Source organism: Rhopalosiphum padi, chromosome 3 (genome assembly GCF_020882245.1).
Source record: "Rhopalosiphum padi isolate XX-2018 chromosome 3, ASM2088224v1, whole genome shotgun sequence".
NCBI classification, from domain to species: domain Eukaryota; kingdom Metazoa; phylum Arthropoda; class Insecta; order Hemiptera; family Aphididae; genus Rhopalosiphum; species Rhopalosiphum padi.
In genome coordinates this window covers 26,241,746-26,268,567 of record NC_083599.1, presented here as the reverse complement: position 1 = coordinate 26,268,567, position 26,822 = coordinate 26,241,746, and the positions used below count along the sequence as shown (strand labels likewise).

At 28.1% G+C, this 26,822-nt stretch overlaps 2 protein-coding genes across 2 annotated transcripts in view; both read left to right on the top strand.

Annotated features, from left to right (window-relative positions):
• The window catches only part of LOC132924599 (tetratricopeptide repeat protein 39B-like), a 40,008-nt gene extending 20,669 nt beyond the window's left edge, over positions 1-19,339 (top strand). The window contains exons 6-14 of the mRNA XM_060989005.1: positions 2,039-2,171; positions 2,962-3,067; positions 3,985-4,050; positions 4,850-5,017; positions 6,090-6,253; positions 6,832-6,996; positions 7,313-7,542; positions 14,247-14,487; positions 17,438-19,339. Of these exons, the coding sequence (XP_060844988.1) occupies positions 2,039-2,171; positions 2,962-3,067; positions 3,985-4,050; positions 4,850-5,017; positions 6,090-6,253; positions 6,832-6,996; positions 7,313-7,542; positions 14,247-14,487; positions 17,438-17,582 (1,418 nt within the window). The 3' untranslated portion in view covers positions 17,583-19,339. The remainder of the gene's footprint in view (positions 1-2,038; positions 2,172-2,961; positions 3,068-3,984; positions 4,051-4,849; positions 5,018-6,089; positions 6,254-6,831; positions 6,997-7,312; positions 7,543-14,246; positions 14,488-17,437) is intronic.
• Positions 19,340-25,694: 6,355 nt separating this feature from the next.
• On the top strand, positions 25,695-26,498 carry LOC132924952 (uncharacterized). The gene has a single exon (XM_060989386.1). The coding sequence runs from the start codon at positions 25,695-25,697 to the stop codon at positions 26,496-26,498; it is 804 nt and encodes a 267-aa protein (XP_060845369.1).
• The last annotated feature ends 324 nt before the right edge of the window (positions 26,499-26,822 follow it).

Here is a 26,822-nt window from a genome sequence, read left to right as displayed (position 1 = left end):
GCTGATAATTTTACATTTAAATACAATCAAACTTTCATTTTACGTTATATAAATCATACCCTGTCAAATATGGTAGATATACATTTCCAAATCACAAACACTAAAACATTACATTTCTTAACATCTATTTTAAAATAAATTTAATATTTTTGTTATTGCTAAAAATATTACTTCGAAAATTCTAAATCCAAGATATTATCTAGGCGCATATTACGTATTATTTATTTAAAACCGATTTAATATCTTTGTTATTGTTAAAAAATATTATTTTGAAATCCAAGAAACGATCTAGACGCGTGCCTATGTATTTATATAAGTGCTCCTTTTTACCTATATATTTACACGTTTCATTAATAAAATAAAAACGTTTGAATATAATAGAACATAATATGGTAATTATTTGCAATAACCATTAGTGATTAAGTTATTGAACGTGATTTTAAACAAATTTATTTGTATTGAAAAATCCTCAAAATAAAGTTTAATATATTACTATAATAATTTGCCACTGTAGGTAATAATACGTTCTTTTAAATGCAACGATATGAGTACCTATTTTTAAAACGTATTAGAAAAAAGTATAATTTTCATGAACCATTTGAACACTTGTACATAGTTTATCATTCATAATAAACTTTTTCTTATCAATTTTTTTTTTGTTTTGTTTTTATTGAACAATATATTTTCTGGTGGCAAAATTGAAAATATACCCCATTTAGTTTCACCACGCAACTACATCTCTACGATAGATTTTATATATGTTACCAATACACTAAAGGAAACACGATTGATGAGAATAGACCCCGATAATAATGGTTTTATTAAAAAAAAAAAAAGTTCTACCCTGTGGTGTCCAAAAGCGCAAATTACATTATTTATTAGACAACTCAAAAAACGTAAAACTGATATCCTCTTTTGTAACTTAACAATAGAAAAACAGCAAAAAATAAAGTTTATTATTGGATCTAATTAAAAGTTAAAACCCATTATACTCTACCTAATTGATAACTAACTTACACCTCTACATTTTCAAAGTTGATTTTAAGATAAGTACCAACTCAATTAATTACAACATTGATTTTTAAAATATATTATAAATTAAAATGCATTTAATGACAATACAATGCGTATAATAAAATAGACATAAACTAATTTTTATATTGATATTAATTATTTTGTTTTATATATATATGTTATACGTTTTCAAATAAGTAACATTTTATTTTTAACTACCTACTATTTTATAGGTTCATTAAAATATTAAATATAATATCTCTTAATGACCTTATAAAATAAATTAACACTATGTGACGTTATCTAGCTATAAACTGTTATTACTTGTGTAAAAATATTGTCGATAAATTACTAATATACTTACTACATTTTACACTTTCGGTTGCTTTCGAGTCATATTTTTCGCTTACGCGGGATGACCCGTTTACTAACCGTCTTATTTGTGAATCGGCTGAATCCGGCTAATTATATTCATACAATACTGTTAGGTAGTCGTTAGCCATTGGGCACTTTGGTACTTAGATAGGCGTGTTACTACACAATATAATATGTAATATCCGAACAAAACATATACCGTAATATTACTATTATAGACTAATAATAGTATAATATAATACATTATGCGCGATAAAATTCCATTTATTGTTGCGATATATTCATTGCATTTATTGGCATCTTAATTATCGTCATGCCTATCTGCATTAAACCAATTATTGTGTTTCAATAATGTACATATATTATATTATTGCTGATATTGAATTAGGTACAGTATTTCGGCATTAAATAATTGATGTTTTTTTTTTTTTTTAATTGTTTTTCATTAACATTTTTTATAATTCCAATTATTTTAACTTTATTATCTTGCCTTCAAAACAAAAATAATATTATATTATACCTAATATCCCTCTCTCTCTTATTCGAAAATAATACGAATACTACATAGGTTTATTATATGAACGTTGTATAATATTGGTCCAACTATAGCACCTGTTTATTAATATTATATTTTGTATTACCTGTACAGACGAGTTGCATGCCGAACTGTGTTTCGCCGAAGCGCTGTTACTTAAAGCACTGTTGACATTCATCGAAGATGAGACGTTAGTCAGTTTCATCCGAGCAGGCATCAAAATACGATCTTGCTACAATTCATACAAGTATGTGTTTATCTCATAATCTGTATCATACGACCACTGATCGTTGACCGAGACGTTTAATTCTATCGTTAAGTTTAGTCTATTAAACTATATTATAATATAGTTACTATTACCTATAGTTACAAAATAATTATGATAATTATAATATTATACCGATGCGACTACCGGTTTAGTAATGTCATATTGAACATATATTATTAGGTTTTGTTTAGACAATATGACATTACAAAATTTATTACCGATTAATAATAATTATATTATTTACTTTCGCATACTTTCATCGTTCCGGTTATAAAGTTCTATTTGTAATCATGAAATCTATGGCTTTTAACCGGTTAAAAAAAAAAATAAACCAATTTAGAATTGTCTGATCTATTTCTACATTTGAATACTTCAGTAGTACGTACAGCATATGAAGAGAAAACAGTATAAGAACATTAAGAACCAAATACTAACTTATGGAATCAATGTAATTAAAATGTTTAATGTTTGGTAAACCTTCTATAGTTCTATAATAATATGATTTCTGATTTTGGTCTGTTATTAGTTATAACAATAATTTAAAACAAAGGTTCTGGTTTAGTGATTTACACAAGATTCCGTGTTTTATATACAAAACTTGTTATATTTACGGTCTGATTATAGTCTCTGTCTTATAAGACTAATAAATTAGTAGTCACACGTTTAAGCCGAGAATGATGATCGTAGTGTGTGTTTGTTTTAAATTTATAAATATTTAGCACACATCACGCGTGTATATAATGCTAGTGTGATGGTGGTTTTTTTTTAGAGAATGTAACGTCATACTCAGCTCGCGCTCGTGGTCCGAAAACGAAAAGTCTTATAAAGAGCATTTCGAGAGCGGCGTGCGCCTGGGTATCGGGGCTTTTAATCTGGCAAGTATTGTGTAAAATAATAAATACACTTAAGCATAAATGTATAAAAATATAGATGATTATTTTATATACAGTGATTCACCAAGTAACCCACTCCCATTTTCTTTTAATAATAAATGTATTCAAATTTTAATTTGTAAAACTCTTAAATAAACTTAAGAGCCATATTTTCAAATACTTTAGATTTTTATATAATTTTATGAGTGTCCTGGAGCACTAACTTTTTTTTCAATTTAAAATCGCCTTTTTTCCTGTAAATGGTTAATCAAATGACTTTTGAAAATGTTGAAGTATTCAAATCTAGATTTGAATTAATATAGTAATCTAACTGTATACTATGGATAATAAGTTCATAATAAGAGGTTTTGAAAATATAGATGTTACGAATGTTACGATTATTTAAAAACTTGCGTAATTAATAATATTAAGAGGACGCCATATCCGCATGTGTTGTTTCCAATCTATCAACATTTTATAATTTGTAAAAACTCAAATAAATACCAAATACTAGATCCAACATTACAACCATTTTATATTTTTGTAAAATCTTTTTATCGGCTATTATCTTTAAAATATAATTATCAACTATATTGTGTGGACAGTAAACACTTCTAAAAATGATTTAAAAATCTAAAAAATGGAAAATATGGTCCATAAAATCACATAAATATTCCAAAAAATCTGAATTGAAATAGATTCATTATTTATGAAAAACATGGGTGACCATATCATTTTGGTGTATATGTCTTCAACGATCACCGTGACTATTTCGAACGTTGTGTATTACCTATAACTTATTTTTATATGTTTAAGGTGTTTAAACACAACCTATGTATATACTTTATAATATAATATGGCGTTGATGTACATGTATTTCAACTTATATTGTATATTTTTATTTTTCTCCGTGTGTACAGATGATCTCGTTACTGCCATCAAAAATCATCAAACTACTAGAATTCATCGGATTTTCCGGAAGCAAAGTAATCGTTTTCTAAGAATTATTGTTTACAATATGAATATAATATTTACATTATACATAATATATCTTATAATATAATTCGTGGGAACCTAAGAGTTCTACAGTTGAAAGGCACCATCGATTTACTCTATTTTTTTCGATTCTCATATTTTTATACGGTCAAAAATTGACCATTTTACACATAATAGATTTTAATGACATATTATATAAACGAGGAAAAACTAAAACTTACAACAAAAACATCACTTTTCCCGTTGTAAAGGTGGTGCCTTTTGGTTGGACGCTCACGTAACGTATGATTATAAGTTATATTAGTTATAAACTTATAACTATAGATAATTAAGGAATGAATAGGACATGCCCATACATGCTGCATACTAAATACAAGTTAAATTCCCTGTAATTGGAACGGGAGTCAAAAGAGGCAAATTATCAATCTAACAACTATATGGTTACTATATTATATTATCATGCCGTAGTGGTAACTCACTTCTTATTTTGTGTGCCTTTATTGGACAGCGTGTAAATGGAATAAATCAATTTGATCATTTTTTTTTTTATTAATATTATTTAAAAAATACAATTATATTCAATACAGAAATGAGACGATGTTTGTGTTTCCTGAAAAATAGGGATTTTAACTTATTATATTCGCTTTGAATCGTGTACCGTCCAATTCAATCAGAAAAATGTAGTTGCAGACGTTCTATCCTTTCCTAAATTATCAATTAATAATGCTGCTGTGAAGGCTACGTGTTGTTTTTCTGGATGTAAATATTAAAAATAATATCTAACTGCAGGAACAAGGCCTCAGTGAACTTGAATTGTGTTACCAAGTGCCACATGGACTGCGGCACGTCTTATGTGTTCTAACCATGCTTACCTACCATCTGGTCGTAGTGTATGTTTTCAGTCAGGAGGAGGGTGACTTGGAGTTTTGCGACGCAGCACTGCGTCAACAGCTAACGGTAAGGTTTCGTTGCTAAATTTTTTGTCTCATGAATTATTTATTATACTATAATTGTATAATATACCGAAATGATACATGACGTATAGTGTATATTACTTATAAATTTTTGGTGGGAAGATTATATATATATAATGGGACGGCTCTTCAAGCAAAATAAAATAATTTGGTAAATGGAGCGAGCTTTAGATACAAAAAGCATTAACCGTGTAGCACGTGTTTATATTTTACACATTTATTATACAGGATTATTCACCAACCATGTTCACTCCCGCACTTACATATTTTCCTTGGTATACTTTTTGATTCCGTACTCCACGGCGCTTTTAAATTATTTAATTATCTGATGTTAAATATTATATCTTCTTTGTTTTATAAAACAATGATTTAAAAATTAATTACGTTAAAACATAAATTAACTATTATCGTGTAGGTATTACAATAATACTGAAAAAGGATTGCATTTCCTTGATAAAAACATTTTTAATCACTATAATATTTATGTATTCAAATTACGAGTATGATAATCATTGATAATTTTATTCTATATTTATAGGTACTTATATTATACATATATATTATACATGCATTTATATTTATTTAAGAAGTATTTTATAATACCTATGTTATGATAATTTACATTATAAATCATTGTTTTATAAAATAATTGTAACAATAAACTGGTGTTTTCTTATTCAAAAACAGCGTGGAGTACGATAGCGTTATCTAGAAGGAGCCTAGATTGATACAATGATACACGTGTACGTAAAATCAAACTAACAAATTTCAATAATTGGAAATATCAAGACTAGATTCCATAAAAAAAAATTCTTTCAAATCTTTGCCATGCATTTATCATATTTTTTTTAAATTTATTTTTTTTTATAATAATAATAATTATTTTTATTGTTTATTAATTGAACAAAATCCTTCAAACTTTAAACTATAGCTTTTGGGATTTATTTATGGTACCTAAACACCTATCATATTATAATTATATGAAATATTATCTAACAATAAGTAACCAACACTGTATACTGTAATTTTGTACATTTACATGACGGTGTGCGCAGCTGTATCCCAACGGTGCATGGTTCTTGTACTTTAAAGGGCGCCTGGAGTTTATGCGCGGTGACGTAGACGACGCGATCAAGTGGTACACAGCTTCGGTGGAGTCCCAAGATTCGTGGCCTCAATTCCATCACATATGCTACTGGGAATTGTGCTGGGCTAATTGGTTCGTATAATAGTATTATAATTTATAATAGATTATAAGCATAATAGTATTATAATAGAATAGAAACATGAAACTAACTATTGCTTAGGGAATAGGAATATGAAATTAAAAATTTATGCTGTCATTCAAAAAAGAAGAAAACTTGAAAATAATAATAGTAACAACTAAGATCGCCTTTTTTCAACAATTTTATTTTATAACCGCGTCAAATTATGTAAAAAAAAATATACCTTAGTACGCCTTACTATATTTTTAAAAATGTTTTTACATTTCGAGATGATAATACGTTTACTGGTAAAAGAGTCGCAACCACAGCCTGTATAAATTCTTTAACATTATTAAACCGTTTTGAAACGAAAAAACAGCGAATCAAACTCAATTTCGATGTGCTGTCATGCCTGTTGTGGTGATAGAAAACGACAAATATTTATCTGATTTTGTGATTAGATCCTGCGATACAATCTAACGGATATAATATTATAGTGATTAATACGTTAGATATTAATAATTATTGGTGTACCCCGGTGCCGGTATATTTACGAATCGCGGTATATATATAATAATGCAATACATTTTAGCGTTGCCTTAAACTGGAAACGGGCAGAAATGTACGCGGCCAAATTGGCGGAGCAGAGCAAGTGGTCACGCACTACATACAACTACCAGCGGGCGTGTATCATGCTCATGCGAGGATACAATTGTCTGTCCCGCGACGAGCTCAATACGGTCAACCAGTTAATGGCGTAAGCGAGCACCTTACACGACATGATAATATCGTTATGATATTTGAGCTTAAGTTTTTTTTATTTTTTTGTTGCTGCCAAGGCTTTGAACCGAAAACAATATATATATATATATATAAAAAATATTACGAAAAAAAAAACCGGTAGCCTTAAACATCAAAACATATACTATTTCTGTAATATAGTTACTATTCTTTATTAGTACCTGAGTACTGTTTTAATTTTATTTAATATTCTCGTTTCAAATCAAAGCCTTTGACGGTGTATTTTTATGCGTAAATGTTTATCATACATATATATGTATATTATACTGCAGTGACGTGCCCAAATACAAACAGAGGATTGCGGGGAAATCGTTGCCAATGGAAAAATTTGCCGTGAAGAGATCTCAAAGGTTTACCAATCAAAACAACCGGCTGTTCATGCCCGCCATTGAATTGCTGTACTTGTGGAACTTGTTCAACGTGTTCGGCAAACGCAAGTCACTGTGCGACAATCTGTACAGGCTCATTGACAAAAACACAAAGGACCTTGAGAAAAATCCTGGTACAGTTATTAACCGATTTGTTATTATTATTCTTTTTTTTCGGTTATGAGTTATACATTACAATATTACATCGTTATTGTTATTACTTATTGTTGCTGTAACTCACTGCAGTGGGCATAGACTGACGAACAAAATAAAACGATGAGACAGACTTTGGGCGTACGCCGTATGTAATATGCTACATAATATAATCTTATATGTTTGCATTCTACCGAAACTGTATAATATTACTGCTATAATGCTAATATTGACGTATTGAACCCAGTGAGCGTCGACATTTCTTAAGAGTTTTCGTTAGGACTACACAGTAATAGTCGTTATAGGTTTTTATTTTTACTTTTTCTAGAGCTTCGAGAGCTTCTAGAGTTTCTAACCATCGCGTGCGTATAATATAACCGATTTACGTTCCACGCTAAATCAATACGGTCGCGGTATAAGTCCAAAGTCAATTAGTGGTGGAATTAATCCCACCGGCTGAATCCCGATACAACGGCTGGGTGCATGATATCGTGTCCTAGAACCGGCGAGCAATCTTTTCTGACTATATAGAGTGACATCTTAAGCGATTCGCAATGTCAACGATTCGTTTAGAACAGCCATATTATATGTTTATTACGTATTACTCGGATCGCGTCAAAGAACCTAAGTGGAGATAATTCACGAACGATTAAGTAATTAAAAATATATGTACGATAATATAACGATTTCTCATTTATTATTAATGACAAATAGTAATAAATGTAATTTTTTATTAGTGTGATTTTTATTTTGAGTTGTTGTGGCTTACAAAAAAAATGTGTTGGGTCACATGTCGACTAGGTTGAGTATGGCTGGTTTTGACCATCAGACCGTGTACATTCATAAAATGTTCCTCTTATAGTTATTATAACATAAAAATACATGCAGAATAAACGCTTCAGTAATTATTCAGTTCAAATATTTTTATATTTTTGATAAACATCATTGATTATACAAGGTAGATATCCTATACCTGACTTTACACAGTAGCAAATAATTACATTTCCAACAGGCGTGTTGAAATAAAAATTTTCCACTAATAAATTAAAAAACACAGAATAAATGTATATTGTCTAGGTTCGTGTATTAGATATATTATAATAACTAATTCAATACATTTTTTTAACGCGATATTAACATAAGTACACTTTAAAAAAAAATTATATTATTGTGTTCTCCACTCTAAAACTTTTTTATAACAATCTTCCTGTATAATTAACTGAAAATAAAAATAATTAAAAATAAATTTAGTAACTTGATTAAGTATTTTCTACAAAACAAATATTCTTTTAGTAAAATGTATTAACAAAATTATGAACAAAACATTTAACTTCCTGTTTAAAACGGTAGAATCAATATTTGTTTACAAAAACAATGATAGATTCGCAGTCAAAAAAATGTAATATTAGTACTTTCTACATGAAGAAATATTATTTTATACTTTTATTAAGTCTTAAAAACATGTGTAATTTAATTCCACTCCAATAAAATGTTAAATTTTATCAAAATATGTAAAAACAGCTTTTGTCCATTAGCTCTAACCTAACTGCTACGTACATAAAGATTATACAGATAAAAGCCAAAAAATATAAATTTAAAAAAAACAATAAACAGTTTTATAAAAATTTGAGTTCTAGCTAAACATAACTTAAAGTGACAGGTACATGACACGTTCTAGTGCAATAAAAAGGTTGAGGATAGAACCAAACATCTTTTTTAATTTACAGATGCAAATTAAACAACATCTCGTAACCTCGTCATTATAGAGTTAGTCACTGCAATGGATGAGCAAAATTTTAATTCAATGTTAAATAATTGTATACAACGAAAAACGATTCTAACCGGAGACGGTCGTCAGTAAAATAATTTAAGATTTTGATGAATTTTCTCAACGGTTTAAATTCAAACGTTTATAAAAATTTAATATATGGCTTTAAGCTAAACTTTTTTTTTTAAATTCTAGTTAGTAAAACTATTGAGAAACCTTGAGTTTCATTCAAATTAAAATAATTAATATTATATATTTCCATTAAGTTTATTTTTATCACAGCCCATAGATAATAATATAGTGGTACATCAGATATTATGTGAAAACTGATAAAAATTTGGATTTATTTTAACTTCAAAGTTCAAAGCGTTATCATTTCAAAACTCTAGGGTTAACTTTATAACTGTATTAAATTGACTATCCTAAAGTCCTGAACTGAACGAAAATGTCGACGTGCAAATCAGTTTGGCATTGACAACATTTGTATAGTTAATATAATCAGGGGTTAACGTAGAGGGGGGCACAAATAGACTCAGTCACGTGCCGCATTTAAACCACGTCCTCTTTATATTTTTTTTATCTAACGTATGCTAGCACCTCCAAGCCTTTTAGCTGAATCAAAATAATTTCTTCAGTTAAGATATTTTATATTTTATTTTATTTTATTATATTTTACTTTGTTATTTTTTGTATAGGAGTTGAGAAAACTAATATGACCCGTGTAATGTACATCCTATTATCCTAAACAATATACCTACGTATAATCAATGTTTCTTTAAATTTATATTAGTTTTATTTCAAAAACACATTTTTTTTATTTAAGATTAAATATTTTATTATATAAATTATATAATGATAACAATAATATTTTTTTTAAATTACTTTAGAAAATTAGGTAACGGCAAAAATGAGAAATTTACACATAAAATAAATTAATAGTATATATGGGGTGATGATTTAAAGGTAAAAAGTATTAATGAACACCATCGGTTATACGTGATAAAATTACAATTTCTAAGTAATTAACGAGTTTTTTAAGTTTACACTCGTGGAATGGCGCTTAAAATAGTAGATACTTATGGAGAATAGACTAATAAAGATCACTTTAGTTCCCTTGGTCTTTATGCCACTTTAAGCCTCAAATAATATAACTTCACATTTCCTTGTAAATAGATTACGCAATTTATTTATTTCTGTCTACTTGTCTACAATTTATACCTCAGATTACTGACTCGTAATATTAGAAAATAAAAAAAAATACCACTTCAAGGAAAATGTATGAATCTCATTTATATTTCATATATATGTTATTGGGTTTTTCGCCGTTATTTTGCAAGTATCTTAGGTTAGTTACTTAAAATCTTAAATTAAACTAAAAATATAATATATCGGTTCTTTATTATGAAGTATTACTATATTATTATAACTGTGTAAAGTAACATAATAATTAGTGATATATAGTGACTTTGTGTTACTCAAAATCGGTTAGAGTCAGAAAATAAAAATATCTGTACTCAACCCAAAAACATATGGATGCTAATAAGTAATAACATAATATAAATATTATGAGTATATAAATATGTATGATCTGCTCTAACGTTCGAGATATGTAAAACAAAAATGTATTTAATTGCGATTTCAACGTACAAAATAAAACTTTATACAGACTATATGAACAATAATGATATGTACAAATTTGTTTTTGTATCAGGTTAACAGTAAGTTTATTGTTGTATTAACCTACATGCAACTATTCCGATTTATGATAAACGAAATTTATAATATTAATTGTGGCATTGTGCTACAAGGCTGAGCTAAATCGACTGGTGGTCGATAGAAAGAGGTTTTATACCAGTTTTTGGCTGTACTAGTGTTTGGTTATCGCCATGTAATAACAATATTTTTAGAAGTAAAAAAAAATCATATGAATTAAAAAATAAAACAAGATTGTTATATAATTTATTTATTTTCATCCCGTTGTCCTTTGTCGTAGTGGCTCTGGGTTTATTTATTTTTTTATCGACATAATAAACAATATAATAATTATTATAATATACAGATGAGTGTATTATTTATACCAGTCAAGATGACACATGAAACGATATTCGTGATAAAAAAAATTATTATTCTATAAGATTGATAAAATGAGCATCTCGGAGATTCGGAGGATGTATAGACATTTAAATACTATAATTAAAAATATGTAAAATATAGGTAATAATTTAGGATGTCGAGAAATCAATATACTTATAATAAGCCAAGGCTTTATTTATTTCAGTGAAATGAAAAAGCGCAGTCAGCATGCCTTTACTTTTTGCGTCTCTCTTTAAAATCACTTAGATGTCACTATTAATTAAAATTAATTAACAAATTTCATCTTATATTCAACAGTATTATAATAATTCCAAGTACTCCAACATAATTTGTTGTTTATTAATTCATTAATTATCTTGTCGCTACTGGTAGTTCGCAAAATGTATTCATCTAAACTCTAAAGTATTAGGTATAGGTACCATCTGTCTGAGCCGTTTAATCTATAAAAGGAACATCTCAAACTTTATGCAATTATACTTTATACTTAATATTTTTACTGCTTTAAAATTGTATAAAATGAACAGTTCAAAAACCTTATTTTTAATGTCATGTTCAAAAACCATTTTCATCGTATCCAATTTAATATTTATTTTGTGAAAAGTAATTTGCACTTTAAAGTTAAAAGCTGCAAAGTTCTTTGCTGAACTTACCATTTAAAACATGGTTAACAAGTTCGTCAAAGTTTCTCTTGTTTTCATATTTCATTATTTTGACGTATTCACGTCAAATAATATGTTCGGAGTTAAAGTACAATACTGGTACATATAAGATATATGCCCTTACAATTAATCGGTAATGTGAATATTTCACTTCGTAAAATAATTATACAGATTGTTCAGTAAATCGTACAGTAAAAACACGTTAATGACCGTATGATATCATAGTGATAGTAAAATCGTAAAAATTATCGCATGTTAACAATATTTAAGGATTGTAAGCTAAATTTTCTTTTGAGCACAAATTTTGCAGTGCACGTAAAAATTATAAATAAAAACTGAGTCACTGATTGTGGAATAATAACAAAAACATCTGACGAACAGACAAAGACGCCGTTGTAAATTATAGACTAAATAAAACATTTTCAGACAAATTTGTCGGGACTTTGTGACAATGAAAATCACGAACACCCGACCGAGGCCATACCCGTAAGCCATAAGTCTCTAAAGCTTTTATTTCGAAACGCGTAGTAACTAATGAATTTGCAAATTCTAATGAAACTGATAAATGACGCGATCGGAACTGTTTGAAAATCGTTAGGTAGGTACTGTTGGCTGACGTGTTCTTATTATTAATGATTTTAACCGGTGGTACATACACTGTGGTCCAGGCGCGTAGCCGGAGATGTTACAAGTGTAGTAACACCCCCCCAAAAATTTTTTATCAATAATAATAATATTTAAATTTTTTCTCATAAACCATTATTTATTCACTTATTGTAATGCGTTTGTACAATAAAGTATACGTAATGTTATTAATTTGATGTGTATAATTTTGTCAATTAATTTTGAATAACTTGAAAGGGGGAGTCCCCTTTGGAATTCCTAGCTACGCGCCTGCTGTGGTCAAGGAAAATACTAGGAAATACCTTGATAAATTTACCCCACGTATAATCTACCTATAATTTAACAAATGAATACATTTTTATGTTTTTACTTAATATTTTCATTTGTATATATTATAATACAACGCATACTTATATAGTTATATATATATAAGACACGATATAAGACATTATTTTTCTTAATATCTTAAATCGTAGTATATAATTAAGGTATTTTTTAATAATGAATTATAATTTATATATTATTAGATCCTAAGCGGGGAGCAATTGATTTTACAACGATATGTGGTTTTTTTATTTTGCAAACACTTATTAGGTAATCGCAAATGCTTCAATCTTCAACTTTGCAAAGAGTGGTTTCTGGTAGAAAATCATCTATATTTGATACTTGAGGGTTCAAGCAAAAGAGTACTTTTCAAAATAATCGGAAAAATTATAAGCTGCAATTACAAAAATAAAAAAACAGGATTTTGCAATGATATACAAAAATACGTTATTTTAATAATATAATTTGACTATGTATTTAAAAAAACCTGATAACTGCGGGTTAACACTGTCATATACTCGTTTTGTTTACTATGATACTTAATATAGGTATATTGAAGAATACGATAATTTTTAATCAAAACTATTTTTGAAAATATCGCTTTTTTATAATTGGAAAAATATTAACTGTAAAAACTTGAAATTTTATACTTTAACAGAATCTAAAACTACATAGACCACATCATTTTTGTTGTATGCGTATTTAAATATCACAAAAATGTACAGGAAAGTTATATTGTAGATAATTACTAGCAGGTATGTAATATATGCGATTTGTTTTTCACCACAATTTATTAAACCAAGGTACCATACTACTATTAGAAAAATAAATTACTTATAGCAATTTAAATATACTACAAATATAATATATAATAATATAATATCCTTAGAAATATGGGCTGTCTAACTATCTTCACCCAGCATTGTTTATGTCCAATGATTTAAAATTGAATACAAATTTAACATAATCATTATAGAAAATTACTCAATCTTAGGTAGAATTTTCAATTACTATTATAAAGGTAAACAGCGGAGTGACTTCCTCGGCTCTTCATATTTTGTTATATGAAAAAATATGTTTAATTAATGGAAAGAATAACGATAATAATGAAATATTGTGTCCCCCTCACCTAATAAACACTGAAAAAAATATCTCCTATTAGAAAAAAGCCCAGCACTACCACTGTAATACTGATATTTGTTTTTTATTTGGACAGGTCAATATGGCAGCGAATTCGAGTACGATAACAAGGCACTCGGGTGTCTGCTGAAAGGCGTGTGCCTGCGCATCATGAACAGCCCTTTGCACGCTGAAGAGTGTTTCAAGTCTGTCGTGTCGATGGAGAAGAAAATTAAAGAGGACCGTTTTCTGGTGCCGTACGCGCACGTGGAGTTAGCGTTTTTGTACAAAGCTAAAGGCAACCTGGAAAAGGCGGCGTATTACCTCGACACGGCAAAGTACGGTGTCTATAATCTTGTCTCTGCGCGATCATTATTAATATTTATTGTAATTCGTAAATCGTAATTGTTAAAATTATTATTTATCGCAGTAGAAATCGTTGGAAACGGTAATTCGATACAATACGATAGTGGATAACGTCGTTTCAACTTCTTATTATCGGAAAACCATATCGCGAAAAATAAAATCACGAATCCATTTTTTCGATAAAATACTTCACGAAAACAAAAAAAATACCAAATGAGTTTTCTTTATTTTATAATATTGTTATTAGCTAATAGATGTACTTATAGTTATTTTACTTATAGTTATTATAGGTAAATTTAGCGATTTTAATTTCATATTTTAAATTCTGAATCTATTGATTTTAAATTGGTATGTGTTTTTATTTTTATTTTTTGGGTTTGAAGACACTTTTTCTAGCAAAAAAATTATTCTCTTATCGTCAAACATCAACGGAAATTTCTAGTAGAAAATTGACCTAGTTGGTACTTTAGGGAGGTAAAAACTGAAAAAACTTTAGTAAAAATAAAAGTGTATATAGTGTTATAAAAGTTTTTATACGAGATTCCTTATATTGCTAAGACTGAAATTAAAAAAAAACAAGTTAACCGTAATTCCGCAAATATTTTAAATAAAATATAAAAAAAATAATAATATTAACATCAAGATTAATAGTATATTAAGTATAATTCATATTTAAAGACACGATATACATTAAAATTTGAGTGAATGTTATTATTATCAGAATAATACGAAAATAAAATATAAAATTAAAATTGAATATTGCAAAAACAGTTAATTTGTTTTGTATGTTAGGTAGAGGTATATTACTATTTATATATAATTTTATATTTACATATTTCATCAAAACCAAATTTATAAGTAAATGTTTGCAACATATACCTACCTGCCTTTCAATAGTGTTTCTTTATTGAATAAATATATTTGATAGGCATTTGGCATATATTTTATTAGAGCAACTCCATTGTTCAACATTCTTAGAATAAATATACGTCATTGCCAGTACAATATCTTGTGGCCATTTTTTATACGTATTTTTTCTCGCTTATGCATGTTGTTAACTTTATTATTGTAATTTATGATTTTAAAAATTAAAAAAAGAACAAATTGCTGACGAAAATATTGTATAACTTGTGTTTAATATTTAACGTAACAAATATTTAAATAACATCACACTGCGATCGTTCTTATGAGATGATTTGACGAATGCCGATTACGAAGTACCTATTACATCGTACGCCATAATAAAAACTTATATAAAACTTGTTTTCAATCTGTCTACGCAATAATATACACAACTTTAAAATCTATACATTTATAAAAATAACTTTATGTTTATTATAACGTATATGTCATCTCTTTAAATATGATTTACGCCGAGTCATCGTTATTATAAAATGTTTAAATAGGTATAAATTAGGAACAAGTGAGTTAATGTAAAAAAACATACTTTTTTATTTTGGCTCAAATGGGCAATTCCCGTATAATATACTCGAACCTACTGTACAGCAGATCGGTTATCTACAATTCTCCTCTTTTTATATTGGTTGTAGGTAAGTCTAAATTATAACAAGAAAAATAAATAGAAATTCAGAATTCGAATTTATAATTCTTAATAACATAGTAGTAATATGCATGGATAATACGAGTATAAGAAATGGTAATAAGTGTACGAATTGGCTTCTATTGTTTCTGATAATGATGAATTACACATTTTTCGAATTGATTCGCATACGTGCAATTTGATATAATTGTATTAAGATTTTATATGATTAATATGATTTTCTGCAAAAATCTTCGTAGACAGAATCATCGGCTTTAAAACGAACTACAAGTTGTTGCGAATCGTTTAATGGAAAACTTAATTCAGGATTTTATTACACTCAGCCAGTTAATTTTTTAATAGAAAAAAATTTTGTTATAAATAATAATCAAAAAAGTGAAAAAAAAATATACACAATATAATTAATATAAACTGTTTTATTTACCGTAAGCATTGCAGTAAGAAATTAGAAATTTGTACAGATGTGATATCGGTAGTGGGTGGATAAAAGTGGCACAATATTAATGATTAAATAAATTAAATAGGTACTATAATAATTCGGGGTTGCACAAACGATCACTAAACATTTAATGAATCATAGTGAGCTAATGGTCCCTTAAACATGATATATTATAGTGGTAAAATGATTGGTCTATTAAAATTTAGTGAACCATTAAATTAATACATTTTCTAATTGTCTATGCAGCCCGACAACTCCCCTTGTTGTTTAATGGTTAGCAATAATAGGCATTTATTGTAAAACGGGTTAAACATGAGCATACAAATATATTAAACATGAATGAAAAAAATCAATTACATTTTTATAAAGCACAAAGCGTGTGGCATATACTCGTGTTCAAAATAATAATTTACATGTTACTTTTTATCAGTGAATCCGAGTGACGTAAAAAACAACTAACTTAGACTCGTCCAGTGTGAACCAACAAGCGACCACGACTCCTTCCGTTATATAGTCTCGACAGGCGTGGTAAAATACTTTCTGAATTTTCCCGATGTAGTTTCAATAATTTCATCATTCATTAATCAACCATTTGTTTCACTATAGTACAGTTCATAATATTTTTTTAAAATATACAAATTAATCAGACAAAGTTTGCTAAAAACATAAAAACTAAAAAAAATGGATTTAAAATTGCTGAAAATCAATTCGGTAATATTTTTAAGTCGATCGAACTAAGTTGTGAGATACATACAGTTTCTCCCTTTCTTAAAAAAATCATTTTTTATTTTATTTGATTAGGAGGAATTATTGGTATGAAAAGTTAACTTTTTAGAACTTTTTAAAAAGTCTTTTGCCTCTACACCTTAGCATTCTTCTATGATTGTCTGTCTTATTTGACGTTTTTTTTTTTTTTTTGCAGAAAAAATTACTCCGGTTATTCGCTGGAGACGAGACTGCATTTTCAAATCCATTGCGCTTGGTCTACATTGAACGAGCATAACACCACAACCACAGCGGACCACACCGATCTCACGCCTGTTAGTCGATTTGACGACAACCAATGAGAAAACAATAATATTACACCTACCCAAGACATAATATTATACATATTTTTATTATTTTTGTTGTTGTTGTTGTTGAATATTGTCAGCCTCGGCGGAACGTTTATTTTAGTTACTTTGCGTCGTGCAATTTAATATTATATTAACTGATATGCAAAATAATATATAGTCCCTACGCGCCCGTTATGTTTAGCATGTGGTTAGTTATTATTTTTATATTAATGAAAAGGCGATTTCCTCAAATAGATTATAATCGAGACATTCCCGTTTGAAACGCCCAGACCATCTCCAATTCTGCCCACGCCCTCAATCAGTCTCCTCATCGCAATGATGTCAAATATTATAGCTATTTAAAGTTTTTTGTGGTTTTGGCAAATTTTCTTCAAATTGTATTGCTATATATTTACTTATTTTACTTAAATTTAATTTCCACTAAACTATATACATAATATGACGATTTTTATTAAATATCTGTCTATAAATTACGATTTATAATGTATACTTATTGACAGTTAATGATACTCGAATTCGAAAGCATCGTGGAACATCACGCCAATAATATTTTGATAAAATCGAATTTTTAAGACATATAATTATTTACTACTGTAAATCTTAAAGTTTGTTTGAATGACGAGTGGTGAAGAGGTTTCTTATATATAAATTGGTTTCTTGTGATTCTAATATTATAATATTATAATGAAGTAAACTTTAAGTTGCTTATTTTTGGCTTTTTGAATTTCAATTAATTTTAGCTGTGTATAAAATATTAAATGAAAATTTTAAAAACTTGACTCAAAACTCACATTTTTGAAAAATATTAAAGATTCAATAATAATTATTTTTATTTTTTTGAAAGATGATGACTGTAGTAAGAATTGCACTCCGATTTTAAATATATTTTTCCGTCATTATTTAAAGTTCATTAACAAATCAGAGTTAATGTAACCTCAATCCTCTGTTTCTCTATCAAATCAAAACAAAATTACTAGAACTAACAAGTACATTTTATTTTTGTAATGAAATAATATTATTATTACTATACCAATGTTTCCAATACCAAATGTGTCCAGGGATTACAATCCAAAGCCCTTCGAATCGCCTCAAAAACTCAATTCTACATTGGTTTCTAATTATACACTTCATTCGGATTTAAAAATACCTGCTGTCAAAAAAACTTTATTCTAAGCGCTCCATCGCATAACTCCAACTTTCACCAATTCTTTATATCAGAAGATTGAACAACCGAAGAGGGGGGTGTGGATGAAAGTTTACAACACCCAAAATTATTTAAATGAAAACCAAATCATGAATAGGTTTGGTGTACTTTGTAAAAGAAAACATTCCTATAGTGATATTAATAACATACTCGTATTATTCGAGATAATATTATTATGTTTTAGGTTTAGAGATTGGTTGGTGGGGATGAGAAAAGACCACCGATTACGAAAATTATTTTACTCATTTTACTTTTACTATTGTTGTTGTTGTTGTTTGATACTATTTAGGAAAAATGATATATTATGTTCAGGTATTGTTTTTTATTATTATTATTATTTTTTATCGTTATTTTTTTGTGACAATAAGTACTAAGTAGCTATATTATCGTTTTTATTGTATTATGTGTATTTTAATTTTTATATATTATTATTTACTTTTCACGACTGTTTGGAATTAAATATTATAGTACTTACCTATTTATTATAAAAACTATAGATTATAGTCAAATTCTATTTAACAATAAATATAAATTAAAAATAAAACCCCTATAACATATTTACTAGTATTTAAATGTGATCATCACTCATCAAAAATTATAATCAATTACAACATTTATATAAATAATTCAAAAAATGTGTAATATTTTTAAAATTATATCACGTCTAAAAAATACAAATACATGTATAATATACTAGAAACAAGGACAATTTCCAAAATTTACTGGTTCATCATTTTTAAATTATAACAAAAAAAATATTAAAATCAATCTTGTCGACTACTTGCAAAAAATAATAACTGTATTATACCATTTATACCTATAATATAATTAAGTATTATGCTGTTTGAAATTTAAATAACCAATGTATTTTTAACAATATAGCCTATAACTTTCAGCGATCAAGAATTATTAATATACCTAATAATAGTGCTCTTTAACAAAATGTAATATTACTTTTATTTATTTTTTTAGTTTTTTTAGATGAATATCATAAGCATAACCCCAACTCTCAATTCTATAATAAATAGTTGACTGAACTAGTGAGATACTTAAATATTATTTTTAATTGTGTTTTATATAGTATATATCTAAATTCTAAGATTACGAAAATCATAAAAGAATTGATGGCTTACTTGGCTTAGTGAGATTAAATATTCTACCTATGATTGTTCCATTTTAAACATGATTCAATGTATATTACTAGGTAGGTATTTTATATAGCTAACATTTTCAATACACATACAGTTTAGATTATTATTCATTAAGCACTGTATCGAGTATTGACAGATTTTTAAATTATTTTTGAATATCAATATTTTGTATATTAAAAACAATGTATTTTGTTTTACTCAAATTTAATTCAAGTAAATTATTATCATACCATGATTTAGTAGTATTAAAAATAACATTTGCTTTATTATATAATTTTTCTATATTTTTATCATGGATGAGAATGCCTGTGTCATCAGCAAAACACATTATTTCTGTTTCTGTTTTAATATTAAGTAAACCAATAAGATATAAGATAAAATATAACGGACCCAATAAGACTGTTCCCTGTGGTATGTGGAACACCTTGCTTTACTAATAACGATTGACTTAGTTTATCATTTATAATTTTGACTATTTGGACTCTATAACTTAGATTTAGATGTGAACTAATTAATTAATTAATTAACTAATTAATTTGCAATACCTCGGATTCAAGCATAATTTAATTTCTTAAGTAACAGTTGATGTTTCACAGAGTCAAATGCCTTCTTAATATCCAGGAATATACCTAATACTTTATTATTCTGATCAAGATCTTTATGTACATATTGATTAAGGAAAAAGTGGGCATTACTTGTAGATTTTCCCTTGAGAAACCCAAATTGTTTATTAAAGAAAAATAAGTTTTTGTCGAAAAATGACATAATTCTATATATTATAGAATATAGTCGTATATATATATCGTAGATTTTTGACAAGGTTAAAGATAAGAAGATTGGTCTATAGTTACTATATAGTGTTACTAAATAATAGTTTATCACCTTGTTTAAATATAGGAGTGACCATACATTTTTTTAAATAAGATGGATAATGGATATATTATACCAAAAGACATAGATAAATTAAATTATATTTTTAGTGGAAGGGATAAACTATCAGCAAGATTTTTAAGTATAAAATTAGTGATTCCATATTCAATGAGAATTAATGATCCATAATCTTTTTTAAATATATTATTATTTATTATTTCGTCACGAGTAATGGGAGTTAGAAAAATAGAATCTTTTACATTACATTTAGAATTTAGATTATCCTAATTTTCTTTCTTAAATTTGGTTTTAGTATATATTTTTCAATACAATTACCTATATTAATAAAATATTTATTAAATTAATTTGCAATATTTATATTACCTTTTAGTATACGATCATTATGCATAATTTCATTTATACCTATACCTATTTTTGTTTATTGGTTTACATGCTGCCTGTCTCGTTAGTAATTTGCCATATTTTTTTTTTGAATTGTGTGTACAATAATACAAATAAATAAAAATTAATTAATAAATTAATTTTAATAATGACCGGTTAAAAAAAGTTAAGTGATTTTCAAAACCGTTAGCAAACTTTGTTAAAACACAAAAAACAACTGTGTTATTAACAAACTTAAAAAAAACATCAAGATTTGTATCGTAAAAAAACTTCAAAGGTTGAAAATATATATACACTAGGTGTATAACATAAATTATCAGTTTTACTAACAAGTTACAATATAACTATCTATGTATTATTCAGAGAACTGTATTATCAATCAAGTAATTAGTAGCTACAAATGTACAATATAATGATACAAACAAATAACCCGAGTATTTTACTAATATATTTATTATTTATGAATTACTTGTGTCTTGTGTGACTTTGACACGTCTCATTTGTATATTTTATCTTTACCAAAAAAATTGAGTTATAATGTTAGAATATAATTTTATTATTGTGTAAGCCCTTTAAGGCGCACCAATATTTTTTTTGCACTGGTGCAAAAACTGTCTAAATACGGCACTGCGTCGAGTCGTCTCCGTCGAAACATAATATTCAAATTTCATCGAATTTTGGGTCACTTTAATACAATTTTGTTATAATTATTATTGTCAGAATATTATGTATAACCTCGGGTTGACTTAATTATTAGGACTCTTGTATTACATTTTCAAATCTTAGATATGAAAAGAAACATTTTTATGAATTTACAACACAAAATAAATAATAATTTAGTAAATGTAGTCGTGATTTTGACGAATTTTGTCAAAGTACTAACTTCATAAAAAATTATTATGAATTTACGCTCAACTTATGTCTTAATTTTCACTAACAACATCTTATAAAAAACGTTGTATTAAAATTTCAAGTTTTTAGACAACGAAAATGTTTTAATTGATATTAGTTTAACTAAAAAAACTAAAAAAATTCGAAAATTTCTTATCCGTATAATTTTTCAAAATGTAACTATATATCTACTTTGTAATTTTTTTTAGTTACACAAGAACCCCAAATCTGTCATCTAAACTGATTTTATTTTTTTGTTTTTCCTAACGATTTTGAAAACTACTAGGAATTTTGACCTCCCGAATTCATCAACTGGATTCACTTTCCCACCATAAATGATACCGAAGTTGAAAGTCAAATCATTATTTCTACTACTTAAACTGTATACGTGTAGACACAAAAAAAACATATATCATTGTATAATCAATACATTTATTGCTCTTCTCAGAATCTAAAATTAAAGCTATGCAAAAAAAAAAACTATAAAAACATTCACTTATTAATTTTCATTAACTTCTATTATAATTATTTTTTGTATAGAAATCAAGTCAAAAAAAAATATTCAAGACCGCATACCAACCAAATTATTCAAAATTCTAATTAAGTATAGTGTATATAAACAAATACAGCCGATTGAAAAAATGTATCAAACACGCTTAGGACCTCGAAAGTACTGGCGTTTACAATTAGGATGGACCGATTTAATTTTGGATGCATTTTGGGAACAACATAAGTTACCTTGTACGTTTGTAATTAAAAAACATCATGTTTCACATTCTGTTAGAGGCGATTTTATCACATTTAGTGGGAACTGTAAAGAAGCATTTTTTGGTGATGTTGCGGAAGAAACAATAGCAGATAATGATGTGGAAGTAAGTATAATTACTGCAGATACAATTAGTGTAGAGCATACAGAAAATAAAAACGATATTTACGTTATCCAAAACGTCAAAAAATTGGTGAGGATGTTCAGTGTATTGGTGCCACACAATGGCAAAGAAATTTTGCTGATGAATGTATGGAGTTTTGGGATGATCAGCCTCCAACTTTTTATAGTACAGACATTCTGCGGAAAGCAAAGCAAGATGTTGTGGATAGTAATTTAGGGATACATGGCTCTGATCCGGTACTATCGTTAATCGAACTGAACTAAATGGTAGCATACATGCCATTAGTATTGACAAAATGTTTGTACATTATTGGTCACCAATGCAATGTCATATGTATAAAGTGATCCTAAGATAAAAGTGGGTAACAATTTCAGTCGATGCAACGGGTTCATTAATACTACCTATCAAAGAACTTCAAGTAAAATTTCTTCAGGTCATATTTTCCTATACCTATCAAATTGTAACAAGTTACGAATGTAAAACAATACCTATAGCACAGCAGCTATCGGAAAAACAGGATACATTGAGCATTAACTACTGGATGGCAAATTGGGTGTCTTCAGGAATGAAGCCCCTCGACGCATGGGCGTCCCCAGGGGGCAAGACGGGGAACTTTCCCCCCCTGGAATAATGTTATTTCCACAGCAATTGGTAAAATTCCCAATGATAAATAAGCTTCTAAAAATAGGTCTACCTATGCTGCCATATGTTAACGCACGGCTATCCATGAAAGCTATCATTAATAATGTGACGACACCGATTGTCACCACTTTACTGGTCGACTCGCCCGACCGACGTTACCACTTTTGATACGTGTTACAATTTATTTACCTCCATGCCTGTCTAGCCTCCAAAACCTTCGATCCACGGAGTCCGATCGACAACGACATTTAGGCGGCAAGTGTACTGGTCGGGTTGGTAAAACTTACACCGCAACCGCGGTAAACCATGCACTTGTGCGCCAAAATAATAATCGAATTATTTTATCTTACCGTATTTTTTGAGTATATACCTATCATTATTATTATACGCGGCGTGGTGGTACTCCCATCAGTTTCAACGCAGCATTCGATTGAAACGAGTATCACCGCGTGTCCGCGTTCTTGCAGCAATAAAATATACATAAGGTAAAATCTTTTTATAATATTAATTATGGACATACGGAACTTTTTTAAGAAACCTAAATTAGACGATGGTCTTAATGGACCGTTAGATAAAACAAAAAGTCTGACTATAGAGACTAATTCTACAAGTACAATTAATATTACTGACTTGAGTAAAGGTAGCAGTTTTACTGAACAAGCTGAAAATGTTGATGACAAGGAAGTGGCTTATTATAAAAATGATATAGGACACTACTTGTCAAATGTAAATATTGACGATGCTTTAAAGTTCGATATTTTGTGTAATCCATGGGTACCATCTAATTCATCTAATTTTAAAAATGATCTAAAATCGGAAAATAGTCGTCCATTTAGGCACATATGGCTGGAAGAAAATAATGCATGGCTATCATATTCGGCTATTAGAGGCGTAAAAGGAGCTTTTTGTCGAGTATGTGTATTATTTAAGCCAAATGTTCACAGAGGTACACAAGGAAGGTTTATAATAAAACCATTTATAAAATATAAAGATTTCCATGCTTATTGTCGATCACATCTATCTTCACAATGGCATCTTGAGTCTACTACACGAGCAAATGATTTTTTAAATGTTATGAAGGGTAAAAAATTAAATATTCTTGAACAGACAAATTCAGGGTTACGAAAACAAATAGAATATAATAGGCAAAAATTAAAACCAATAATTTCGAGCATTTTGTTTTATGCAACTTATGATCTTTCTCTACGGGGAAAAACATCAACTTCAGGCATATTTAATGATCTTTTACTTTTTTGAATTGAACCGGGTGATGAATTATTACAAAAACATATATCAGAAAATGCGGGAAATGCCAAATATACATCACCTCGAATTCAAAATGAAATCATTTCTATATGCGGAAAGTTAATTAAAAATGATATAGTTAATTTAGCTAACGCAGCAAATACTTTTTCTGTTATTGCTGACGAAACTGCAGATATTTCTGGAACCGAACAATTGTCAACAGGAATTCGATTTTTAGACAAACACTCAAATCCGCTAAAAATTCGGGAAGAATTTTTAGGTTTTACTCCGTTAGACAAATTAAATGCTCAATCCATAGCTACAAACATTATATCATTTATGACTGACTGTGGTTTAAATTTAAACAAACTTTATGGGCAAGGATTTGATGGTTGTGCTACAATGGCCGGACAAGAAGGCGGTGTTGGTAAATTAATTCGGGATAAATATACCAAAGCGTTATTTTTTCATTGTTCTAATCACAGGTTAAATTTAGTTATAAATGATTTAAATAAAATAATGATTATTCGTAATACTACTGGAACTATAAAAGATATTATAAGATTTTTCCGTGAAAGTACGCTTAGAAGAAAACTTATACCTAACATACCACTATTTTGTGAAACACGCTGGTCGTCTAAATATAAAAGTATAAGAGTATTTTCATAACATTTTATTTCAATAATGACAAGTTTGAAATCATTATCAAATAATGAAGTACATTACATACAATTCTAATACAAGGCAACGAGCTCATTACTTATATTCTGCAGCCTAAAATTCATCATTCTTAATTTCTATGATTATTATGGCGAAGTACAGTGCTATTTTAGAACCTGTGACAAATATATTACAAGGTGTGTCAGTAGATCTGTATAAAGTCAGCAAGCATATTAATTCATTACTAATATTGTTCGATAGTCATCGAATTGACGCTGATAACATTTTCCAAACATTATTTAACGAAGCGAAATCAATCGCCATTGATTTAGACATTTTCATTACATGTCCAAGAACAGTAAAGAAACAGTCACTAAGAGCGAACTATGAAACTGAGAGTTGTGAAGATTATTACCGAGTATCAATGTTTATACCATATATTGATTCAAATTTACAATCTATAAAAGAACGTTTTGAAAAAAAAAATGATAATGCATTTTTACTACAATATCTTCACCCCAACATTTTTAAAAAATTGGAGAAAAAAATTTATTTTGAGAGCGTTGAAAAGATTTTTGATTTCTATAAAATTGATAATCTACAAGCTGAAGCGAAAAGTTGGTACAATTTTTGGCAAAATAAGGACTGCCAAGATATTGATTTTATCGATTTGTTAAATTGTAACTGTACGTTTTTTCCAAGTATAGCTGTTGCTTTGGAAATATTTTTGTCTCTTCCGGCTACAAGTTGTACAACAGAACGTTCTTTTAGTACACTAAGACGTGTTAAAACATGGTTGCGATCAACGATGGGCGGTGATAGACTGAGTGGAATATGCATGTTGAGTGTTCATAGAGAAAAAATAAATGCAGATAAAGAAAAATTTATTGAAAATGCGCTGACACAATTTGGTAGAGAATGTCCACGGAGATTGATTAAAATTTATATTTAATGAAAAAGAATAATGTATAATAATGCCTAATTGTAATAATGACGATACATAATAATGTAATAATAATAAAATGTATAAAAAAATGTTCATTTATTTTTTAAATTAATTTTGCCCCCCCCCTAGACAAATGTTTGGGGACGCCCATACCTCGACGAATGTGTTTCAGGCTATTCAAAGGCATTACGTCTTGGTGCCATAACCCGTGCATTTTGTAATAAAATGTCACTTCAGGAATACAGTGAAGCTTGTTTTTCTTGTCTAGTAAATAATTCTACAAATGTTCTTGTATCTTTTATTCGCATCGATGTTGCACACTTAGTGCAT